Raw genomic sequence first — 20,303 nt, 5'->3', positions numbered from 1 at the left:
ACATAGCCTCAGAGACTTGAAGAGGAAATAAGGAAGGCAGTTACATCTTTTGTGGTATTCCAACAAAATGCACTGGCATTGAAGTAGACTGTCATTATACTTAACTAGACTCTGAATTACAGATAAGCAATTTGATTCAGAAAAGGAAAAAAACCCAACCACCTCACATTAGGAAAGGTCTCACAGCAGGAAGTATGTGTGTTCATACCTTCTGTACACATACATTTACACATCCCAAACAACCAAATCTTTAAAATAATAAAAAAAATGTAATCTATCCCTTTCATTCAGGTTCACATTTTACAAATTGTTTGCTTGGCAAGAGAAATAAGGACTAAAAACTTCAAGAGAGAGAGACAGAAATTCTTTTGCACGTGTAAAATTACAAGCAGTTCATGATGCAAAGCTCTATCCTTAAGACAACCAATGCTCCAGAGAACACAACCAATGCAGCATTTCATTGAATACTGTCATGTAAAACACACTCAAAAAACCCTTTGCTTGTCAGCACACTGTATGACTTGAAGCAAATAGAACTGACTTTCCTCTCTTTTCTCAATGACTGTAGATCAGCTTTAAGATCATGTCACGCTCAAATGCTTAGAGTTTTCTTTATTGCTCTTTCTAATTCAGGTTTAAGGGACAAGTATGAGAACTGTTCTTTTCTTAGTAATTTTGTCCCTTTGTCTGCCTATTGAACTATGACACAACCAATTTCCAACCTTATATAACCTTACCTCATTGAAAAACCTCTTAATCCATTTCTTCTGTGGAAGATGACACTTAGTCTGGTTTAACAGATTCATTCAATGAGAACACAGGTAGAGATGACTATATGTCTCATAATATTGACTATATCTATTTTTGGACACACTGTACATAAAGAAGTAAGAACACAGCAGAAAACTTACAACACACCTAAGAAGAGACAGGTTGTTCCTTCTGAAAACCAATATGAAAGTTGATGGCTGTCCAGAAGAGCAGGAAAATTCAGAAAAAGAGCCAAGTGGAATAGTTCTAAATCCTCACATACTATTTCTACATAAAATTTAATGTTAACAAGTGAAAATCTTCTGAATATCCCACAACCTGACTTGCTCTGTTTCCAAATGCTGTTCAATATCATGAGCATGTCAAAAACATATTTTGATTTTTAATTACCCACAGTATGATCTTAAAAAAGGCAAAGTCAAAATTAAGATAAGATAGCTTACACTTCTTATCCCATTCTCAGAATAAATTTGCTGCTTTCAGTAAAAAGGGAAAAGCATACTTTTAAGTGTCTTCAAAGACAAATGTGGTTTACATCTTCAGTTTTGTCATGAGTCAACAACCAACACAATGTATTCTGAACTAAATAAAACACAGTGAGAAAGCTGATGGTAAAAAGATAACTAAATGATACCCTGATTTAACCTTTTTCTTTGCCACACCAGAGTAATAGCGCTTGAATTTGCCTGTTTGGCACAACAGATGTTGGAGCATCTAGTTTCTTCAAAAGCCAATGGAGGATGCCAATGGCCTTACACAGCTGCAGTCAAGAAAAGACCACAGGCAATAGCTAGAAATCGATTTGCTCTTTCCACTGAGTTTTTCTGATGAATTCTTATTTCATCTAATACATCTTCTGCTATTTATCATGGTAGCTGTCTCCCAGCCCACAAACCCAAAACATAAAAGGAAGGTTAATTTTAAAAGACCTATGTCTAAATACTACAGCTTCGGAATGCAGCACAAGGGCTGTAGCTGTATTAGATGCTGACTTACAAAACAGAGACAAGACAGTGTTGCAAAAATACTGTGGCCTCTCTTACGATGGTCTGAAAAGACAGACCTGAGGATTGTTGCTACAGATCACCCTAACACCAGGCTCACTGTAGAAGTGAAATTCTAAAATGAATCCCTGGCACTCCTAAATTTTATTAGAAAATAATAATCTACTGAGAAAAAAATACACTTGAAATTAGAGCATAGTCTGAGCATTTTTTTTTATTTATAATTCTTAAGGCTCCATCAGAAATACAGATTCAGTAACTTCAGTTATTTTTTGAAAGCATACTTGAAGCCATGATTGTATGCCCAAATAAAATACACATACAGCTGACTATATAAGTATTATAAGGATTACATCCAATTTACTTAATACTTTATTTTATGCTAATTCTTTCCTTGGAGAGTTATATACTAATTAAGCAACTTCTCATCTGAAGCCATCATGAGACAAAACTTACTGAGTTTTGTAAGAACTCCCATTACCTCCTGATCAGTTTAGAAGTTTCTCTTAGCTCAGCAGAGATTTTCAATCTAAATGGATAATTGGAACTTGCTGGTTTAAATCTTCGGAATATTTCTTTCCTCCTTCCAGATAGAGTTCATCTTCACTTAAGAAGTATTAAATGTCACGAAAAGAATGAACTCTATGGAAGCTGCTTTTCCTATTTTTTTTAATTCAGGTACTACTGAAATTTATACTTGACGTTTATGTGGAAAAAGATATAAGAAAATTACAGCAGTTTATCCTTTTGTTCATTTAGAAATTAGATTTGTTGCGCATGCATTCTGTGGTTGAGTTTCCTCCATCCCTTGGGGCCGCCAGCTTTAAAGGTTTTCCTCCCTAAGTCTCTTCACTTTCATCAGACCGGATCTGCTGTTACAAGAGAAATGACATGAACGTTGTGCTGCTCAGCACAGACATCATATCCTGTTCAGTGTTCCTCAGAAAACAGGACCTTGAAAGATACAGCTGAGAAAGTAATTTGTACATATAGCACATATAATTACTTTGTGCTAACCAGCACTGCTGCTAACATGTTGTCATACTGATTTTAAGAACTTCACTAATGCTCTGAAACCAAAGCCAGAAAAAGGCGAAGGGAAAACCAACCAGAGAAACACTGTAAAGGTTATTTGCTCAAAAGACAGACAGTCACAGAACCATAGAACAGCCCAGATTTGGTGGTAACTCAAAAGTTCATGTGGTCCAACCTTTCATGCAAAAAGGAGCCTCAATGAGACTGTCTAGCACCCCGCTGAGTCTTGAAGACCTCCAATGACAGGGACTCTGTCACATCCCTGGGGAGGTTGTTCCAATGACTGTTCTCACAGTAAAAAATTTCTTTCTTACATAGATAGAAATTCTCTCCCAGTGCGACCTGTATTTGTGGTCCCTTGTTTTCTCCACATGACTCCTCATGAAAAAATAGCTTTCATCTTCTTTGTAGCTGTCCTTTAAGTACTGGAACACTGTGATGAGGTCCCCTCGAGCCTTCTCCAGGCTGACTCCTTCAGTTTTCCCTCACAAGGCAGGTTCTCCAGCCCTTTGATCACCTTTGCCACCCTTCTTTAAAACCTCTCCAGTCTGTCAGCGTCTGCCTTGAATTGTCTTTCCCTTCTGAAGGGTCCCTCTCACTACCCAGTTTAGTGCCATCAGCAACCTTGCTTGAGGGTGCTTTCAAATCCATTATACAGATCATTTAGGAAGACACTGAACAGTATTAGGCCCAGCATCCATCCCTGGAAGACCCTACTTGTGACAGGCTGCCAGCCTGAGTAAAAACCACTGACCATAAAGACATCTTCTGATACATTTTTAAAATAGTATATATTTGATGTCTGACCAAAATTAACTCTAATTTGATTCTGTATTGGTAAACTTTATGTAGATTATTCCTTGTGCCATTTTGATGTAATCACTCAGTATACAGGAATATTCTCAACGTAGTTCCTTCTAACAAAATCTAGAATACAAAATTATAATTGTACATTGAAATGCATTGAAAACAAAAGCTATCTTTTTTTTCTGAAGCTTAGAGTACTTCAACTGAACTTGCAGGTTTTTATTTTAAAGGAAAATGCATGTCATGATTCATATTTTTCATCATATATAGTGTGTATATATGTATATAAAAGTCTGTGAATGTACTGAACATAAATCTGGTCTTTTTAGCCAATGCATTTATTCAATGATGATCTCAAGTGGTTAATGAAGCTTTTCACAGTAAGGCTTTCCTGGAAATCTGTTAAGCACACCTTCAGACCTAAAGTAAAAGGCAAGCAGTAATTGCATATAATTCATTAAGGCAGGAAACCATTACCTACTCAATATGTAAGGCTAACAAGCAGAATTATTTCAGAGAACTAACGAACTTTATTTATTACAATCCTCAAACTGCTTAGGTCAATGGAACATTTTAGTGATCTTTCCCCCTTTTCTCCAGTGATTACACTACTGGAAACTATGGCAAATAGGAACAGTCTCTGTTACACTACTAAGCGTTATCAGCTGATTAGACGCTGCAGTTTAACGGCAATTAAAAATGCATACATCTTCATTTTAATAGCTTCATATATAAGCACAACAGAGTTCAAACAGCCAGGCAGGACTGACATTTTTCCATTAAAAACATCAAATTTCATGAAGGTCCTCTTTAATTTGTCTACAATTTTCTCCCTAAAAAATACAAATCCGTACCATACGTTCAGTGCAAAGATAGAGACTGATGAACATTATGAACACTAAAGTTTCCATGTTACTAAAAAAGCTAATGTATCGTAAAAATTTACTTATTATATTGATGCAAAGTAATTTTTAGGCTGGTGTACTAATATGCATTAACATGCAGACAAATTAATTTTCTTAAAAACAGTATTTTGCAGTCATAAGGCTATGCCTACGCAGATCAGTTTCCCCCACTTATCTGTGGGAACATCTGTACTAAAGAAAAATACAACTCTAACTCAAAATGACAACCCTCTCATTGATTTTGGAACAGTTTGGGGAACCTGGAGAGGTTCCAGTCAACTGGAAGCTCGCAAACATTGTCCCAGTTTTCAAGAAGGGCAAAAAGGATGACCCTGGAAACTACAGGCCTGTCAGTCCCACTTCAGTGATATTTACAGAAAAGATTATTCTGGGAGTTATTGAAAAACACCTGAAGGATAACACAGTCATTGGTCACAACCAGCACAGCTTCATGAGGGGAAACTCCTGCTTCACAAACTTAATTCCTTTTTATGACAAGGTAATCCACCTAACTGATTAAGGGAAGTCAGTTGATATAATATCTTTTGATTTCAGTAAAGGTTTTGATACTGTCCTACGCTATATCCTTCTAGACAAAATGTCCAGCACACAGTTGGATTAACACATCATGTGGTGGGTGAGCAACTGGCTCACAGGTCAGGCACAAAGGGTTATAGTGAATGGGGTAATATCAGGCTGGCATCTGGTGACTGAAGGGATTCTGTAGGGCTCCATCTTAGGCCCTGTGCTCTTCAACGTCTTCATCAGGACTCAAAGGAATACTAAGCAAGTTTGCCAATGATATTAAATTGGGAGGAGCTGTCAACTCCTTCAAAGGCAGGGAGGCCCTGCAGAGGTATGTTGATGAATTAGAGAGATGGGCAATAACCAATTGTATGAAGCTAAACAAAGACAAGTGCCAGATTCTGCACCTGGATGGGGCAACCCTGGATGTACACAAAGAGGGGAAGGAGATGCTGGAAAGCAGTGCTGTAGAAAAGGACCTGGGCATCCTGGTCGATGGCAAGTTAAACGTGAGCCAGCACCATGTTCTGGGGGGCATCGGGCACAGCATCACCAGCCGGTCAAGGGAGGGGATTGTCTCGCTCTGCTCTGCACTGGTGTGGCCTCACCTTGACTCCTGTGTGCAGTTTTGGGCACCACAATATAAGAAAGATACAAATATATTAGAGAGCATCCAAAGAAGAGACACAAACACGGCGATGGGTCTAGAAGGAAGCCACATGAGGAGTGGCTGAGGTCACTTGGTCTGTTCTGCCTGGAGAAGAGGAGCCCAAGGGGAGACCTCATCACAGTCTACAACTTCCTTGTGAGGGGAAGTGGAGGGGCAGGTGCTGATCTATTCTTTCTGGTGAACAGTGGCAGGACTCATGGGAATGGCATGGAGTCAGGGGAGAGTTAGGCTGAATATTAGGAAAAGCTTTTTCACCCAGAGAGTGGCTGAGTGCTGGAACAGGCTCCCCACACCTGCTAGAGGTCAAGAAGCATTTGCACAACATTCTCAGGAATATGGTGTGATTTTTGGGGTTTGTCAAGTGTAAGGCCAGGAGCTGATTGTCAGTATGGGCCCCTTCCAACTCAGGATATTCTATGAGTCTATGAAAACACTTAAAAATCTGAAAGCAATGGCTTATATGAAAACAGAAGTTTGTAATATACCAATGAAGATGCAATGTTAAACAGACTCACACCTTCCTTTTGACTTTAAGTCTTCCTGTGGAGATTTTTTTGGCCATTGATGTTTGACGCATGTGTCCTTGTAGCTTGATGTCTGATTTTCAAATATCCCATGGTACTACCACTGAAATTTCCTGCCCCTTAAAAAGAGTACAAAAAGTAGCTTGCTTCCACACCATCAAACCCACAAATTGTGGGGGTGGAGGAAAATACTTCCTTATTTTACATGCAGGAAACAGTCTCACAAAAAGCGTAAAGAAATCAGGAAGCCCTGACAGAAGTCACCATAGGCCACACAAACAATTCCAACCCCAAAATCATCTTTAATTATCATCTTCCTAATTTCTCCGCTTCTTTTTCCAACCTTCATATTTGTGTTTATACCTTACAGATGGACAAGACTTCCTTTTGCACAAAGAGTATTTTTTTTGTACCCTACCACAAGTGAAGTCTGTTGTGTTCTGCAGTTACAAATATTCAGAAGTAAAGAAGGACATATCACAATATCAAGGACACAGAACAGATGTTCCCTATTTGCTGATATTTCATTTACTAAGTAGGAGGCAAGAGCATAATATGGCACACCAATTTTGATTTCAACTTCTCTGTCTTTTCAGGAAGATACTTGATTGTTACTCAAAGAAGAGGAAGTATTTAAATGGAATTACTGACTTTCCACAATCTCAAAGTCAAAAGGATAAAGTTGTTTTACCAAACTATTAAGTAATTTATGGTAGGCAAATATCCACTGCATGAGTTTAAGAATTAACTCGAGAGATTATGAATGGACAGGATTAGCACTACTGACAAAATCATTTTTACTGCTCAAGTAGTTGCTCCTCTTTCATATCAGAACTTGACTACTTGTTTCACTTCTACTGCAGAAGTAAAATTAAAAGTATCCGAACAGTGAAGAACATTAAGATCTTGACAACAGACATCACCCTTCAGGATTAAAAAATTAAGTTATTCTTGTGTTTTGCAGAGATGACGACACAGGTATCTTGTCCAACTTAACCATGCACTCTTATGATTAACACTGCTTCCACTTTCTTCTAGATGAAGAAAGGAAGCTTAACAAATAAACCAGCTCATTTCTATGAGCTGCATTTCATTACACCTGAAACTCATTTGTTTATCATGATGCAATTCCAAGAAAAGCAAGATCTACAGGGAATTGTCTCATCTTAAGCATAAGCTTTAGCTCAAAGTTGCAAGTTACTTGTTAAAAATGATTGTGTCTTTTTCCACTGTTATGAAAAAGGTTACACTGATTCCAACTTCTCTGAGAAAATATTTTGTAAAAACACCAGATTACTTTTGAAAGTAATTCTTAAAAAAACTCACCACCCCATTTTTTCCACTTTTGCTAACCCATCACTTCATAAGGCTTTTTTTAAAAATTAAATGTAAACACATGTAAGAGAAATTATCAGTCAGAAGACAGCTTACGATTTCATCAACTTGTTTCTACAATACACCTTTGTTGAATACTGTTATTTCCTCTCACAAAATAAGAGTAATACAACACCACTGGAAGGCAAGTTTGCTGATGTTGAAATGCACAAGAAAGATAGAAAGCGAAAGATGTCCTGCTTTGGTTAGACAGAGAACCTCTCACAAGACAGCCTGGTTTGAAGGAAAATCTTCAGCTGCCTATTCTGGTTGAATCTTAAATTGAAAAACTAAGCTTCTATTCCCAGGGCATCAGAAATGTTAAAAAAAAACTTCCTGACCTGTAAATAAATGGTATTAATCAATCTTTTCTTTTATTCCTGACCACATCTATAAGTTTGTCAAAACTGCAACAAAGAAAGAGTATTAAAAAAAAAAAATCCCTTTTTCCTTTCCCCTAGAACTCATGGTTCTCAGATCCTTCTTTTCCATGAACATACCAAGAACTGTGACAGAAACTATTATTTATATGACAGAAACTATTCTTTATATGAAGGTGAAGTTAATCTGATGCCTTTCTTTGCCAGCAGCTCAAAGAGGAGACTGACCAAAAGAAAAGGTCAAGAACAATGCAGTCATCCAGACTCTTCCCCGATGGCAGCCAAAATCAACTGCACAGAAGGCAGAAAGCCACAGAGGAGTTGTTTACAGTCATTGCAGTCTCTGCACCAAAGCAGCTCCAGCAGCACCAGCATAATCAACACTCTTAATTTTACTTCAAATGGCATCTTTGCTTACATGTCAAGTCCAAATTACTGATGAAAATACTGTCATGTATACATTGCATTAAGAAGGACAAAAGTTTTCTTATGAAAGCCGGAAGGCATTTGAGGACAGAAAAGAAACAAAAGGAGAGAAGACTCCTCTGACCTTACACTCATCAAGAACTAAAACAAGAGACACGTTTAGTGCTTTCCATATTCCAATCTAATCAGAATCAATGAACAGCTCTGAGCGTGTAGGTTATTTGATACAAGACCTCTTTTGTGTCACAACTCTATCCTTTAGACAAATAATCCAGAATTCTCCTGAATTTGGTCTTCTTAACAAGAGTCTTCATAGGTTGATTCAGAACCACAATGTGATTAGCTCTGACAAAGCCTCCAACCATCTGATTTTTCAAGGCAAAACCATCTCTGAACATTTTAAGGTCACGCTACATCACAAAACCATATGCACAAAACAGTTTGTGGGGTATGAGAACGGCTAAAAATAGCCATGAGCATTTTAGTAAAAGACAGAAGACAAAAGCTCTTCCAGGAAGCACACTGATTTATTCTCTACAGAGAAAGTTTAGCTCCTTAATGACATCTCCAATTATAAATTCAGTGTATTGAAAAAAAACCCACAACCAACACACCCTTCAAACAAAAAGCAATCCAGTAAAATATACAATCACATCACTAGTTCAGCTTTCACTCCACAGGTCTTCATGGGCATTTTCTTATTTCCAACATCATCCTTCCTCTACTAGTACTGGCAACAATAGCTCCAATTTCAAAAGCCATGACCACTGTTGCCAATACTAGCAAAGCAAAGCCTCCAATTCCTAATAAGTCTACCATTTGGCTGGCACCACTTTTGCATTGTACTCCTATAAAAGAAGATACAGAGCATATAAGAGCAGGTTTGAATGGTTCCAAGACCACAAAAAATTATATGATTGGTATGCTGGCAATTTTTGTTTAATTGCTAATGAACTTAGTAGTAAATTAAGTTGAAGGAGGACAGCTACCCACAGATCAAGTATTAGAGCAGTAAGCAGACGGTCAGTGATGTGGCAGAATCACCTTTCCTCTTTTAAAGTGGAGAATAAATCCTCTCAGCTTAATATTGACAGGATTCTTTGCATGCCTACAATCAAAGCTACTTTCTAAGAAGAGATTAGTATAATATTACATTAGTATAATCAGATTTCATAACAGAGAAGGGCTCATGAGAAAATTCTATGATTCCACCTCTAACACTGACAGAAATGCATAGTATCAATACAAAGGTGTGAGGCATCAGTATTACCTCTATTTTCAGCTACAGTGTCATGTCCTGCCTGGTATTATTCTGCACAGCCTGGCACCTCCTAAAAAGCATAAGGCAAGTACAACCAGCACTAACTCCTTGTCCTACTCTTAACCCTCACTCCTCCCTGAAGAATCTTCACCGTCCACTCCTACTCTATTATCTCCTGGATAGAGAGGTTTCCTCCCCTCCACAAAGTACTTAACAGAGTCGCTTCACACTTGTAGTCAAATGAGCTCCCAGTTGCCAGAGCTGGAATTAACGTGCTGGACCCTGTCATCCCATACTCCAGGAAGATGGTGCTTGTTATGCTGACACCTTACACTTTAGCTTCTCTGAAGTGAAAGCCTGAAGCTGAAATCTCTCCTCCGAAGACTCTGCCTGACAACTGCATAGGTGTCTCTCCTCTTCACCTATCTCCCAAGGACAGGTTCCTGTCCCATCAGTATCAAAAAGTCTTCCACATTCCCATGCTAATTAGGAAGTCCTAGTCAGCCTCCCTCACTGCCTGTCAGAAGGAAAATGATGTGTGTATACAGATATAGAAAACACAACACTACCAAGTTTCATAATCATGGAAAACTGAAGTGGCACTCCTGGAGTGCAAACTCAACATCACAGGAAGGTATTCACTCTTTTCCTCCAACAGAAAAATTCTACATCTACAATGTTTCAACCGCAGTCCCAAATTAAACACGAGCTTATTAATTCACAGCAACTGGGTCCTCAGATAAAAATCTTTATGCTTAAAATCTCCAAACTTACAACTGCCTCCATGCAGAAAGTTTCTCTGGTCTTTTGTGGTAGATGCCTTTTAGAAAATTGTTTGGGCTACAAAGAGTTTTACTCACCAAGAAGGCCAAAACACATAGAGAACTCTGCAAATAAACACCAAATGAGTACTGATGACTGTTCTATCTAGTTATGGTGAATTTTATTTTCCTCTATGTGAAGCATCAACCAAATAAGCGTACTGCTGAGAAGTGGAAAATTACAGGTTGTTTAGAGAGGTTGTGGAGTTCACCACCTTTGAGATACTCAAAAGCCATCCTGTGTAACCTGCTATAGGCCACTCTACCAGAGCAGAGGAGTGAGGGACCTCCAGAGGTTCCTTCCAGACTCAATCATTCTGTGAAATAACTACCAGTTGTACTTCACAAAATACTATTTTCACTGTGCACATGGTATTAAACAGTAAAAAGGCAGACTTTGAAATCATCATCCAAAATATCTGATTTAGAGAGAAACAAATCATCAAACAGTAGCCAGTATGAGATGAATGTCCTGACCATTGTTCCTTCACACTTTCCCACTGGAAATAACCATTATGGCTATAATACAAGTCCTACTAATCATCTGCTGAAAAACATAACTTCTCCAACCACAAAACTAGGAAAAATTTCCTAGCTGAAGTCTCCAGATGTCAAGAGGAGCTTCTGGCTTCCTCTTCTTTAAAAAGCACATTCCAGATGACACAATAAAGTTTTGTGTAGTCAGGGGTTTTGGCCATTATTTATTTGCTAAAAATGAAGATCAGACTCCACACAAACAGTATTTTCATTTCAGTCAGAGACTACACAGGAAAAAAGCCATCTTGTATTAATGCATTTCATATGTAGATATCTAACATCAAGTTTTCCTCTGAATGTATTCATACCTTGGAATTTAATACATGTGAATAATATGCAGCACTATCTGAACACTATGCAGCTTTTAAGAGAAAAAATATAAAAGAAATAATTACTCAATATTTCCATAACTACCAGAATTCAAGGATTTTTTTTTTAAATGTATTGACTCCTGAAGATCCGTAAGAAAAAACAAGTATGTATTCCACTTCACTTCATTTCAGCGAATTTTCAGTTCAATTATAAGCTCCGCAGCCCAGACACACACAGGCTGGAAACACATTTAGGTAGTTCCAATCTAAAATCCAAATTAAAGCCTTAGTCTGTGCAGTGTTTCCTACAGAGGTTTCCAAGCATTAGGTCTTTGCATCATCACAGATCATGCACTTAAAAAAAAAAACAAACCACAAACAAGAAAACTTTCACATATTTCTCAACTCTATGAAAGAAACAGAGAAATTAATGCATTTTAAAACTTTAAGATGCTAAAATAAAGAAATCCACAGTTAGATTTAAATAAGGACCTATTAATAAAGAGATCCTACATACTGTCCCCATGACAGTTTGTATTGTATAAATATTGACAGGGAGTGGCAACCTTTCAGTTAGTTAAAGCCAATCCTTTACAAGATTTTGAGTATCAGAATAGACTTTGCCCTGTGCTCCAGTCAGAAGTTGGAGCTGATCCTGTGCTGGTTCTCCCCTAGCAACATGGGCAGCTCACCCAACCCAGCAACCACCGCTTGTCTAGACAGTCTTTAGACAGTTGTAACTAAAGATGCACCACAGCATCTTATACCCTGCTGATGCTGAGCAGACTACAGAGAGACCTCTACTCTGCTGACTAGAGACTTTGCCACAGGACATCCAATCGTCCTCAGGAAAGCAAAACACCGTGGACAAGAGCAGCTCCAAACCACTTTTCTTCTTCACAAAGATCAAATTTCAGCTCTTGTTCAATCACTGTCAATTCAGGTGTTTATTTCAGTAGACTGCTGAGAAAGCTAAAAGATGGTATTATTTGCATTTCCTTTAACTGAGCTATAACTGGGTGTTGTCTGCATAGTGCCTGCAGTTTTACCAATATTGTCTCATAATTCTTCTGGTTTTATTGCTGCTCAAACAACTGGACAAATTAAGGCAAAGACAGAATAGTTTTCAAACATTCTCCAATTTTGTTCTCAAAGAAGGAAGTTCAGTTTTTCAGTATCTCCATTTAGAACCACAATTTCTTGATGACAGCAGAGTTTTGATAAATAACATCAAGAAACATCCACCAAAAAAAAGAAGTTTTTAATTACATCGTTTGGGACCTCTTAAATTAAAGATAAACACCCTGTATCACGACAAACATCTCAGTATTCTTTAGTAAGAGACCTAAAAAAGCTTTTTATTTTTATGTAGTACTAAACTATGTCCTAGGGAATTCTGCTAACAGCAACTGTGAGGCTACCAACATCATCTGCTCACAGAGCTTCTAAGTATTTATTATGTTCTCGATGAGTGGCTCCTGAAGCAATCATTGTCCTCAAAGTCAGAGGTTTACAGTCCAACAGGTTGATTTTCAATTTGTCCAACAAACAAATTCCAGGTGTTTCCCTCTTCCTTCCCTCAAGCAACAAAAAAACACTCTGCAGTTGCCAGGGAAAAGGACATTGTTTATAAATATTTTTACTTTGTAAGAGCATTTATAGTTAGGTTGGGTGTTTTATTCCTCTTGTTGAAACGTGTCTTAACATCAACTTTCTATTATCACCCCTCATTAAAACTTTTTATAGGAAAAATAAATAATTACATTCCTACACAGCCTCTAGTTTTATGAGCAGAAGAACTGGCTAAGTTAACTGTTATTTCTCCGTAAAACCTACCATACACCATGAAACAAATGCTAACATTTTGATAGCTCCACCATCTCTGTTGATATTCTAAAGGCTTATTTAAAAAGTCTTAAGATATGCAACCTTAAAACAAGAACCCACCAACTTACTATATTTCCAAAGTCAACTTACAGTTGCAATTTCCCTTTGATTAACATATCCAGTTATATATTTTATAATAAATTTAACATCAACCTTTATATTCCATAATCCTTAGCGATGAGCAAATAATATTAACACCAATTGTATTTTTGCATATAAAGCTTGGATGTAACTTGAAGATCTGGAATTATATTTCTAGGTCAGTCAGAAGACTTATTTTAGATCTACTGCATCACAGAATGCTTTGGGTTGGAAGGGACTTTAAAGGTCATCTAGTTCCAACGCCCCTGCACATTCCACTAGACCACGTTACTCAAAGCCCCATCCAACCTGGCCTTGAACAATTCTAGGGATGGGGCAGCCACAGCTTCTCTGGGCAACCTTTACAGTGCCTCACCACCTTCACAGTAAAAAACTGACCAATGGACCCTGGCAAAAGGGTCAGAATGGACAGACATTGAGATAAAATCCCTGAGTCCTTCTCCACAGGGCTGCTCTCAAACTACTCCACACCCAGTCTGTACTGATATTGGTGACTGCCCCAACCCAAGTGCAGGACCTTCCACTTGGACCTAAAGAACGGTAGAAACATATCCAAGAATATTTCACCATGATACCTTCCCTTACTTTGAATTATCTTCAGACAACTTACAGGATTCTGAAGCTGACAATCTGCCTGTTTGCATAAAGTTCCGCTTCTTTTCTCTTCAAGAAGCTTTTCAGATACCAAATTTCTCTAGCACTTCAACACTCAGATTTTAAGAGCAGAGTTAATGTGGTTTCAGTGAAGGTGATTTTTGACAGTTATCTGGATAGATAAGAACCTCTGAAGAAAAGGTACTTTCAGTTATTTTCTTTACTTAAAAAAAAGGTAATAAAACCAAAGGCATGTGTTTGCCTCGTGTTGCGGCCCTGCCACCTGGACATGTGAGAGCTGATCTTCTACAAGGTTCCAGTGGTAGCTATATAATCTGTCTCTTTCTCCTTCTCTCTTCCTTTTCCCTCTGCTTCCCTTTCTCTGCTCCTTTCTTGATGCTTTAGGTGGCTTGGAGCTGGAGGGATTGGATTTTGACTTAAGTGTTGTGGATAGATTGGATTTTGACTTAAGTGCTGTGGATTAATATGTACTGAATTGGTATCGTAGTGGAACATTTTGTCTAGCTTGTGTGGTGCCCTTTTTGAACCTTTGCCAAGTTCTCTTATCTTCTCCCCTAAATTAATAAAGATACCTCTTGGGAACAAGTCCATGGCTTATTCTCTTAACGCTATCTCGAGGTATTAAAGAACCCTGTATATATATTAAAGTAAAACTCCTAGCTAAGTCCGTGAGCTCGCAGCTCCTGGGGCTGGAGTCTTACAACAAGGTCCTCAGAAACACTTCCTAACTAGTTTAACAGAAGGGAAAAAAATGTCTAGTGACAGAGATATAGAATTTCAAATCCCAAATATGAGGAGATCATCTCACCTTTTGCTATGCAAGACAGATGAATTAATCTAGCGGATAAAACAGACCTAGGAAAAAATCACAGTCTGTAGCTATGTATTTCTGTTGCAACAAAAATGGAAATCTCTTCAGAGTAGATAAAACCAGTTTGTCATATGCAGTGTTCACTACTGTCAGTTAATTTGAAGACACGCTGCTCAACAAGTGAAACGTTTGACATCTTTGAAGATTAAGACCATCAAAAGTCCAAAGTTTTAAAAATCGACTACTGAAGTAATTGACTAGGTACCTGAATAAACAAGTTACCCAAGCATCTACATAAACAATGAAAACACTCTTTGTGAGTTATTATTAGAACAGAGAGAGCCCCAAAATACGTTTTCATTAAAATTTACTAGTTATTTTACAATCAAAAGCATAGGCAACTTCAGGTTAACACATCCCATACCCATTCACTTATTACACCACTCCCCAAAACCTGGAAGCCCATCAACCCCAAGGATTTAATAAAACATGGATTTATTCCAAAATTGTTGCAGAGGTATGCTCACTGAATATTACTTTCCACTGCTTAATATCACTAATGAGACACTTAGCTCAAATTAATAGCTAGTTACTTAAACTGCCTTTGGGCCTACTCAGCACGCCTATGGGATTCACCAGGATCTGACCACTGCACACCCTGGAGTATGACTACCTCTCTAACACAGCCTTCACAGAGTTATTAGATCTTTTTGGACTGTAGGCCTTCTAGTACTAAATATTTTGAGAAAAAGCATTACGTGATGCTGTGACACATCATTTACACATAACTCAGGCTTTGGCCTCCTCAAAAAAATGACAGCCTACCTACAGATTTCCCAGCCTAGTACTAAACCAAGTGCATGCAAGCCCCAAAGAAACAAATAGATCTAGTTACTGACAGTGGCAACTGATTCTTACAGTTTTATTACAGTTGCATAAGAGAAAACAGGAAAAATAAACACATCTCTCTCCTGCACCTCAGCTGTATGAATTTCCTTCCTACAGCATGTAAACTGAAGCTATAAAGCCCTCGGTGTGCCTTTTCCGCCTGCTCTGCTCTGTTGTCAGCACTCCTCTCCCACACCTTCCTGAAACGGTAACACATCTTCCTTTGTAGCAGCCCCCGCCCCCATCTTTTCTTAGCGTTCTGATACTACTGCACATATAAATTTAGAATCTTTCTAGCACACAGAACATAGCTTATGACATTTGCAAAACCCAAAATCATTACAAAACTGATTTAAAGGTTATTCCGTGTCTGCCTTTTAACCTACAAGGGGTACAAACTGATGTGGAAGAAGAGTAAGAATGGAATTAAAACAAAGTTAAAGAGGATAAAACCACCCTAAGAGAAGCCAAAGGCAGTGCTGAGACTATTCTTCGTGCAGCCAAAAAAAGTATGTTTCCTGAACCTAAATGAACCCCAACATTTTAAACCTACATGTACAGAATATGAGATGCTGCATTTGAAGTGCCTGTGTACCAGTTAATCATATATTTCCACTCAGATACACACAGTTAGCTAACACCCTTGCTCAGGAAAAGTGAAAGCAATTATAAGTAACATCAATTCACAACCTTAATTGAAGGTAAAAAAATATTTTAGATTTAAAAAGTTTAATTTAAAAGAATTTTTTATGTAGTCTGAGCAGAAAAACCTGATTTTATTTTCTTTTTAAGCATACCAGGTCTAAAGTCTGACAAATTTCCCACTTTAACTGAAAGATGCAGGGAGGGGAATGGGGTATTCATTTTAGAAGATATTTTAAGTGTAGATCAATTATAGATAAGCATTTCTTCCTTAAAAGCATATCCACAGAGATTATAATGCATTTGATACATTAGTGCAACATTGGGCCAAGAATGATGCTTGTAGTGTGAATGACCACATTAAGAACTGGTGTAAAATATGTAAGTTCTTCAGAAAGTGTTAGGATACTTAAATTCTATAGAAAAGAGCCCAAGAACAAGTGAAGCAGAGTAAAAGTCCAGCTGGCAGAAAGATTGATTTATTGACCAAACACATAAAAAGTTAGCCAACAAGTTTCCTTACAAGCAGCACTTTTTTTTTTTAATTGTCAGTAGTTTAAAAGTGGTTTTCTAAAAAACTGTCACTGTAAAGGACATTAAGATCTGCGATGCAAACACGTTATAAAATTTTAGACAAGCATGACAGGAAGCATCCCAACAAGTTCATTCCCAAACTGACTACGGCTTAGCTCCTAATCGCAATTAAGATAACTGAAATGGGGCAAATCCTTAAACTGATTATAAGATTAAGGAATACGGTTAAAGATACTACCAACTGCATGTCTGATACCTGCAAATTCCTTTCTATCACTGTAGGAAGGTCCCCATAGAACAGCCACCATTAAAGTACATACCAGCAAATTGAGAGTCATGGTTAACATAAAACCCTGGACTCTGAATTGACTCCACAGTCTTAACACCTATCAGTAGAATCTAGGTATAAAAACGTCTGATTAGACAGCAGACTTGAGTTATCAAAATTGACACACTATATCCTAAGCACCAGAGGTCTGCTCTTTAGCTCTGCTTCTAAGATGACAGATATGTAAACTAGATCAAAAGAAGCAAGTTAACTAGAACATGCAGAGCTATTTTCCCTTGTGGCAGCAGCAGCATCCACAAGGCTCTCCTTTATCTAGGTATGCAGGTTTGATGGGCCAACACTTCAGAAGCTCACAAATCAGTAATAAGCTAAACAGAGTATCATGAACTTGTACAGATTCTTGCATTATTCTTTTAATCTCTACACCTCCTTATGCTCAAGTGAGCTTTCTGCCAAGAGCCATGCAGCAGAAAAATGAAGAATGACTATTAAGAGCTATCTCCACCCCCACACCTCCCTTCCCTTCCAAATCCAAATGTCAGAGTTCATACTAGAACAAATTCGATTTATTTGTTCCTCTCTGACAACAGAATGCTAAGGAAAAAAAAGTACACTAAAGAACTTTTATTACTTGCTACAAAGAAAAGAAATCCTTTACTTCAGTGTGAAAGTACAAATCACAATTTGGTACTAGTTAAGGGCATCTCTAGGCATGTCTAAGGACGCAGCTACATCTTAAAAAGTCGGTTGGATTTTTGGTTGGCATGCACTTTGCTGAGGTACTTTTTATAATCAGAACTGAAAGATCATCCACTTCTGTCAAGAAGCTACCAAATGACATTGATTGATTTTATGTCAGGAAATGTTATGGTTTGCTTTCTTATGATGCAATAATAACACTGACAGCACTGGTGAGATACACTGAACCATTAGATATGATCAATTAGGGAAACAATAAGAGAGCAGGCCTAGCACAACCACTAGTTTAAAATGCACTTAAACCCCTGCCCACCTATAAGGGCACACTAATCGTGTTTTACACGTCGTTAATTTGCAGGCTGAAGTCAGCGCTGCAGGGCTTAACCACCGCCTAAGAGGACCTCAGTCTTATAAAAAAGTTGTTGAAGAGAAAATTGCTATCAAAGCTATTTACAGTCCTCTGCTCACACACAGGAGTGGCACTCACGAATTCCACCCTCGTGGAAAGGCTCCACCGCCCCTCTGACAGCCGGTGAGGCACAGAAAGGCGCACGGAGCGAGAGATGACAAGTGTGAGGCAGGGCTGGGCGGGCGCTCCTTGGCATGAGCCGCTCTCCCAGCACAGAGAGACGTTCACGCACCCTCGGCTGAGTAAACAAAACACCAGTGCGGAGCTGAGCAGGGCGGTGACTCAGTCAGGAGTGCGAGATTCGGTCCCACAGGGTAAGGAATTCAGGGAGACGGGACCGGAGGCCCATTGGCGCTCCCTACTCACCAGCAAACAGTCCACGTTCACTTCGGATTTGGGGTCCTTCAAAGTCACGTCGATTTTGTCAAAGCGAGACTCAAAACTTTCTCCCGTCGACATGTTTCCGGAGATAAAAAGTTTCCCTTATTCCAGAGCAAAGTAAGGTTAAAAAAATGGTAATGTGTTAAAAAAAAAAAAAAAAAAAAAAAAAAAAAACAGGAACAGGCGAGCACAAAAGAGAAACCACACAGCCTGTACCCGGCTGAGGAAGCGCCTCCTGGGAGATCCCTTCAATCACGGCAGTCTCTGGGGCAAGTCCCCGCCAAGGGGGCAGAAAACCCAAGGGGAGTCCGCGGCAGGGCGGGGGAGACGAGGCTGCTTCTCCCCCCGCTTCTCCAGGCACGCACGCAGCTTCCCGGGATGCTCACAGCTCCGCAGCAGCAGGTTTCCTCTCCCTCCCTCCTCTGCTCGGGCCCCACCGTCTCAGCATTCCCATTTTCCCAGCCGGGGAAGCCGCCCTGGGATCCAGCGTAGCGGTCCCTCCTCCTCGCCCTGCTGCTGCAGCGCCGGCGGGTCGGTGCCAGGTTCCGGAGCGTGGCTTTCTTTCCGGTGAACCAGAAGAAACAACAGAAAAGGAAAAAAAAAAAAAAAAAAGAAAGAAAAGAAAAAAAGGTAAAATCCTAAAATCCTGCAGGCACACCAACAAGGCAGAGCGGATGAAAAAAAAAATCAAACTTAAGAGAATCCTCTCGGCGGCGTGTCTCAGCGCCGTGGGGTCGGTCCGTCCGTGGGCACGGGGCGAGGAAACGAGGAAGGCACAAGGCGAGTGCCCCCGCGGATGGCGGACGAGTCACCTCACCGGCGGAGCGGCGGCAGCAGCATCTTTCTTCCTCTCTCCTCCTCCTCCTCCTCGCTGCCTCCCGCTGCTGCCAACGCCGGCTCCGCTCCCCGCTCCGCCTCACGCACGGGAGGGCAGCTTGGACTGCTGCAGGACCGACCCGAGGCTTGCGGCGTGCGAGGGGAGGAGGAAAGGAGGCGGCTTAAGGGGAGGGCAGAGCGTGAGGTCCGGCGGCTGCGAGGAAACCTGCGAGAGGCACCAACATGTCCGCCTTCCGTTTGAACAGTCGGCACGGCGGCGCGGGGCGCATGCGCGGGGGAACGGCTCCGGTGCGGGCGGGGACGGCACGGGACGGCGGCGGGAGGTGCGCGCGCGCGCGAGGGGGTTGGAGCGGGCGCACGCCGGGGAAGGAATCACGGAATCAGTCACAGAATTGATTGGGTTGGGAAAGACCTCTGAGATCACCGAGTCCAACCTTTGACCGAACACCACCATGTCAACAAGACCACAGCACTAAGTGCCACGTCCAGTCTTTTCTTAAACACCTCCAGGAACGGTGACTCCCCCATCTCCCCGGGCGGCCCATTCCAGTGTCTAATCACCCTTTCTGTGTAGAAATTCCTCCTAATGTCCAATCTAAACCTCCTCTGGCGCAGCTTAAGACTATGTCCTCTCTTTCTCTCACTTGTAACCGGGGAGAAGAGCCCGACCACCACCAGGCTACGACCTCCTTTCAGGTACTTGTAGAGAGGGATAAAGTCACCCCTAAACCTCTTTTTCTCCAGGCTAAACAACGCCGGCTTCCTCAGCCGCTCCTCGTAGGAATTGTGCTCCAGACTCTAGTTGCCCTGCTGAAGGAAGGAGCGGGCGGGGCGGGAGGAAGGGAGGCGATTCGGAGC

The 20,303-nt window shown here is 40.0% G+C and overlaps 1 protein-coding gene across 6 annotated transcripts in view; it reads right to left on the bottom strand.

The window, feature by feature from the left end:
• The window catches only part of ROCK1 (Rho associated coiled-coil containing protein kinase 1), an 86,369-nt gene extending 67,225 nt beyond the window's left edge, over positions 1 to 19,144 (bottom strand). For all 6 annotated transcript variants that reach the window (XR_010430757.1, XR_010430750.1, XR_010430751.1 and 3 more), the window contains exon 1: positions 18,594 to 19,144. Coding sequence is in view for 3 of the 6 variants with exons in the window: in XM_064655581.1 (XP_064511651.1) it covers positions 18,594 to 18,686 (93 nt within the window). In the remaining 3 variants the exon portion in view is untranslated. The remainder of the gene's footprint in view (positions 1 to 18,593) is intronic.
• Between the last annotated feature and the right edge of the window lie 1,159 nt (positions 19,145 to 20,303).

The sequence above is a fragment of the Pseudopipra pipra genome, chromosome 1, assembly GCF_036250125.1.
Source record: "Pseudopipra pipra isolate bDixPip1 chromosome 1, bDixPip1.hap1, whole genome shotgun sequence".
NCBI lineage: Eukaryota > Metazoa > Chordata > Aves > Passeriformes > Pipridae > Pseudopipra > Pseudopipra pipra.
This window is presented reverse-complemented; position numbering and strand designations above follow the sequence as displayed.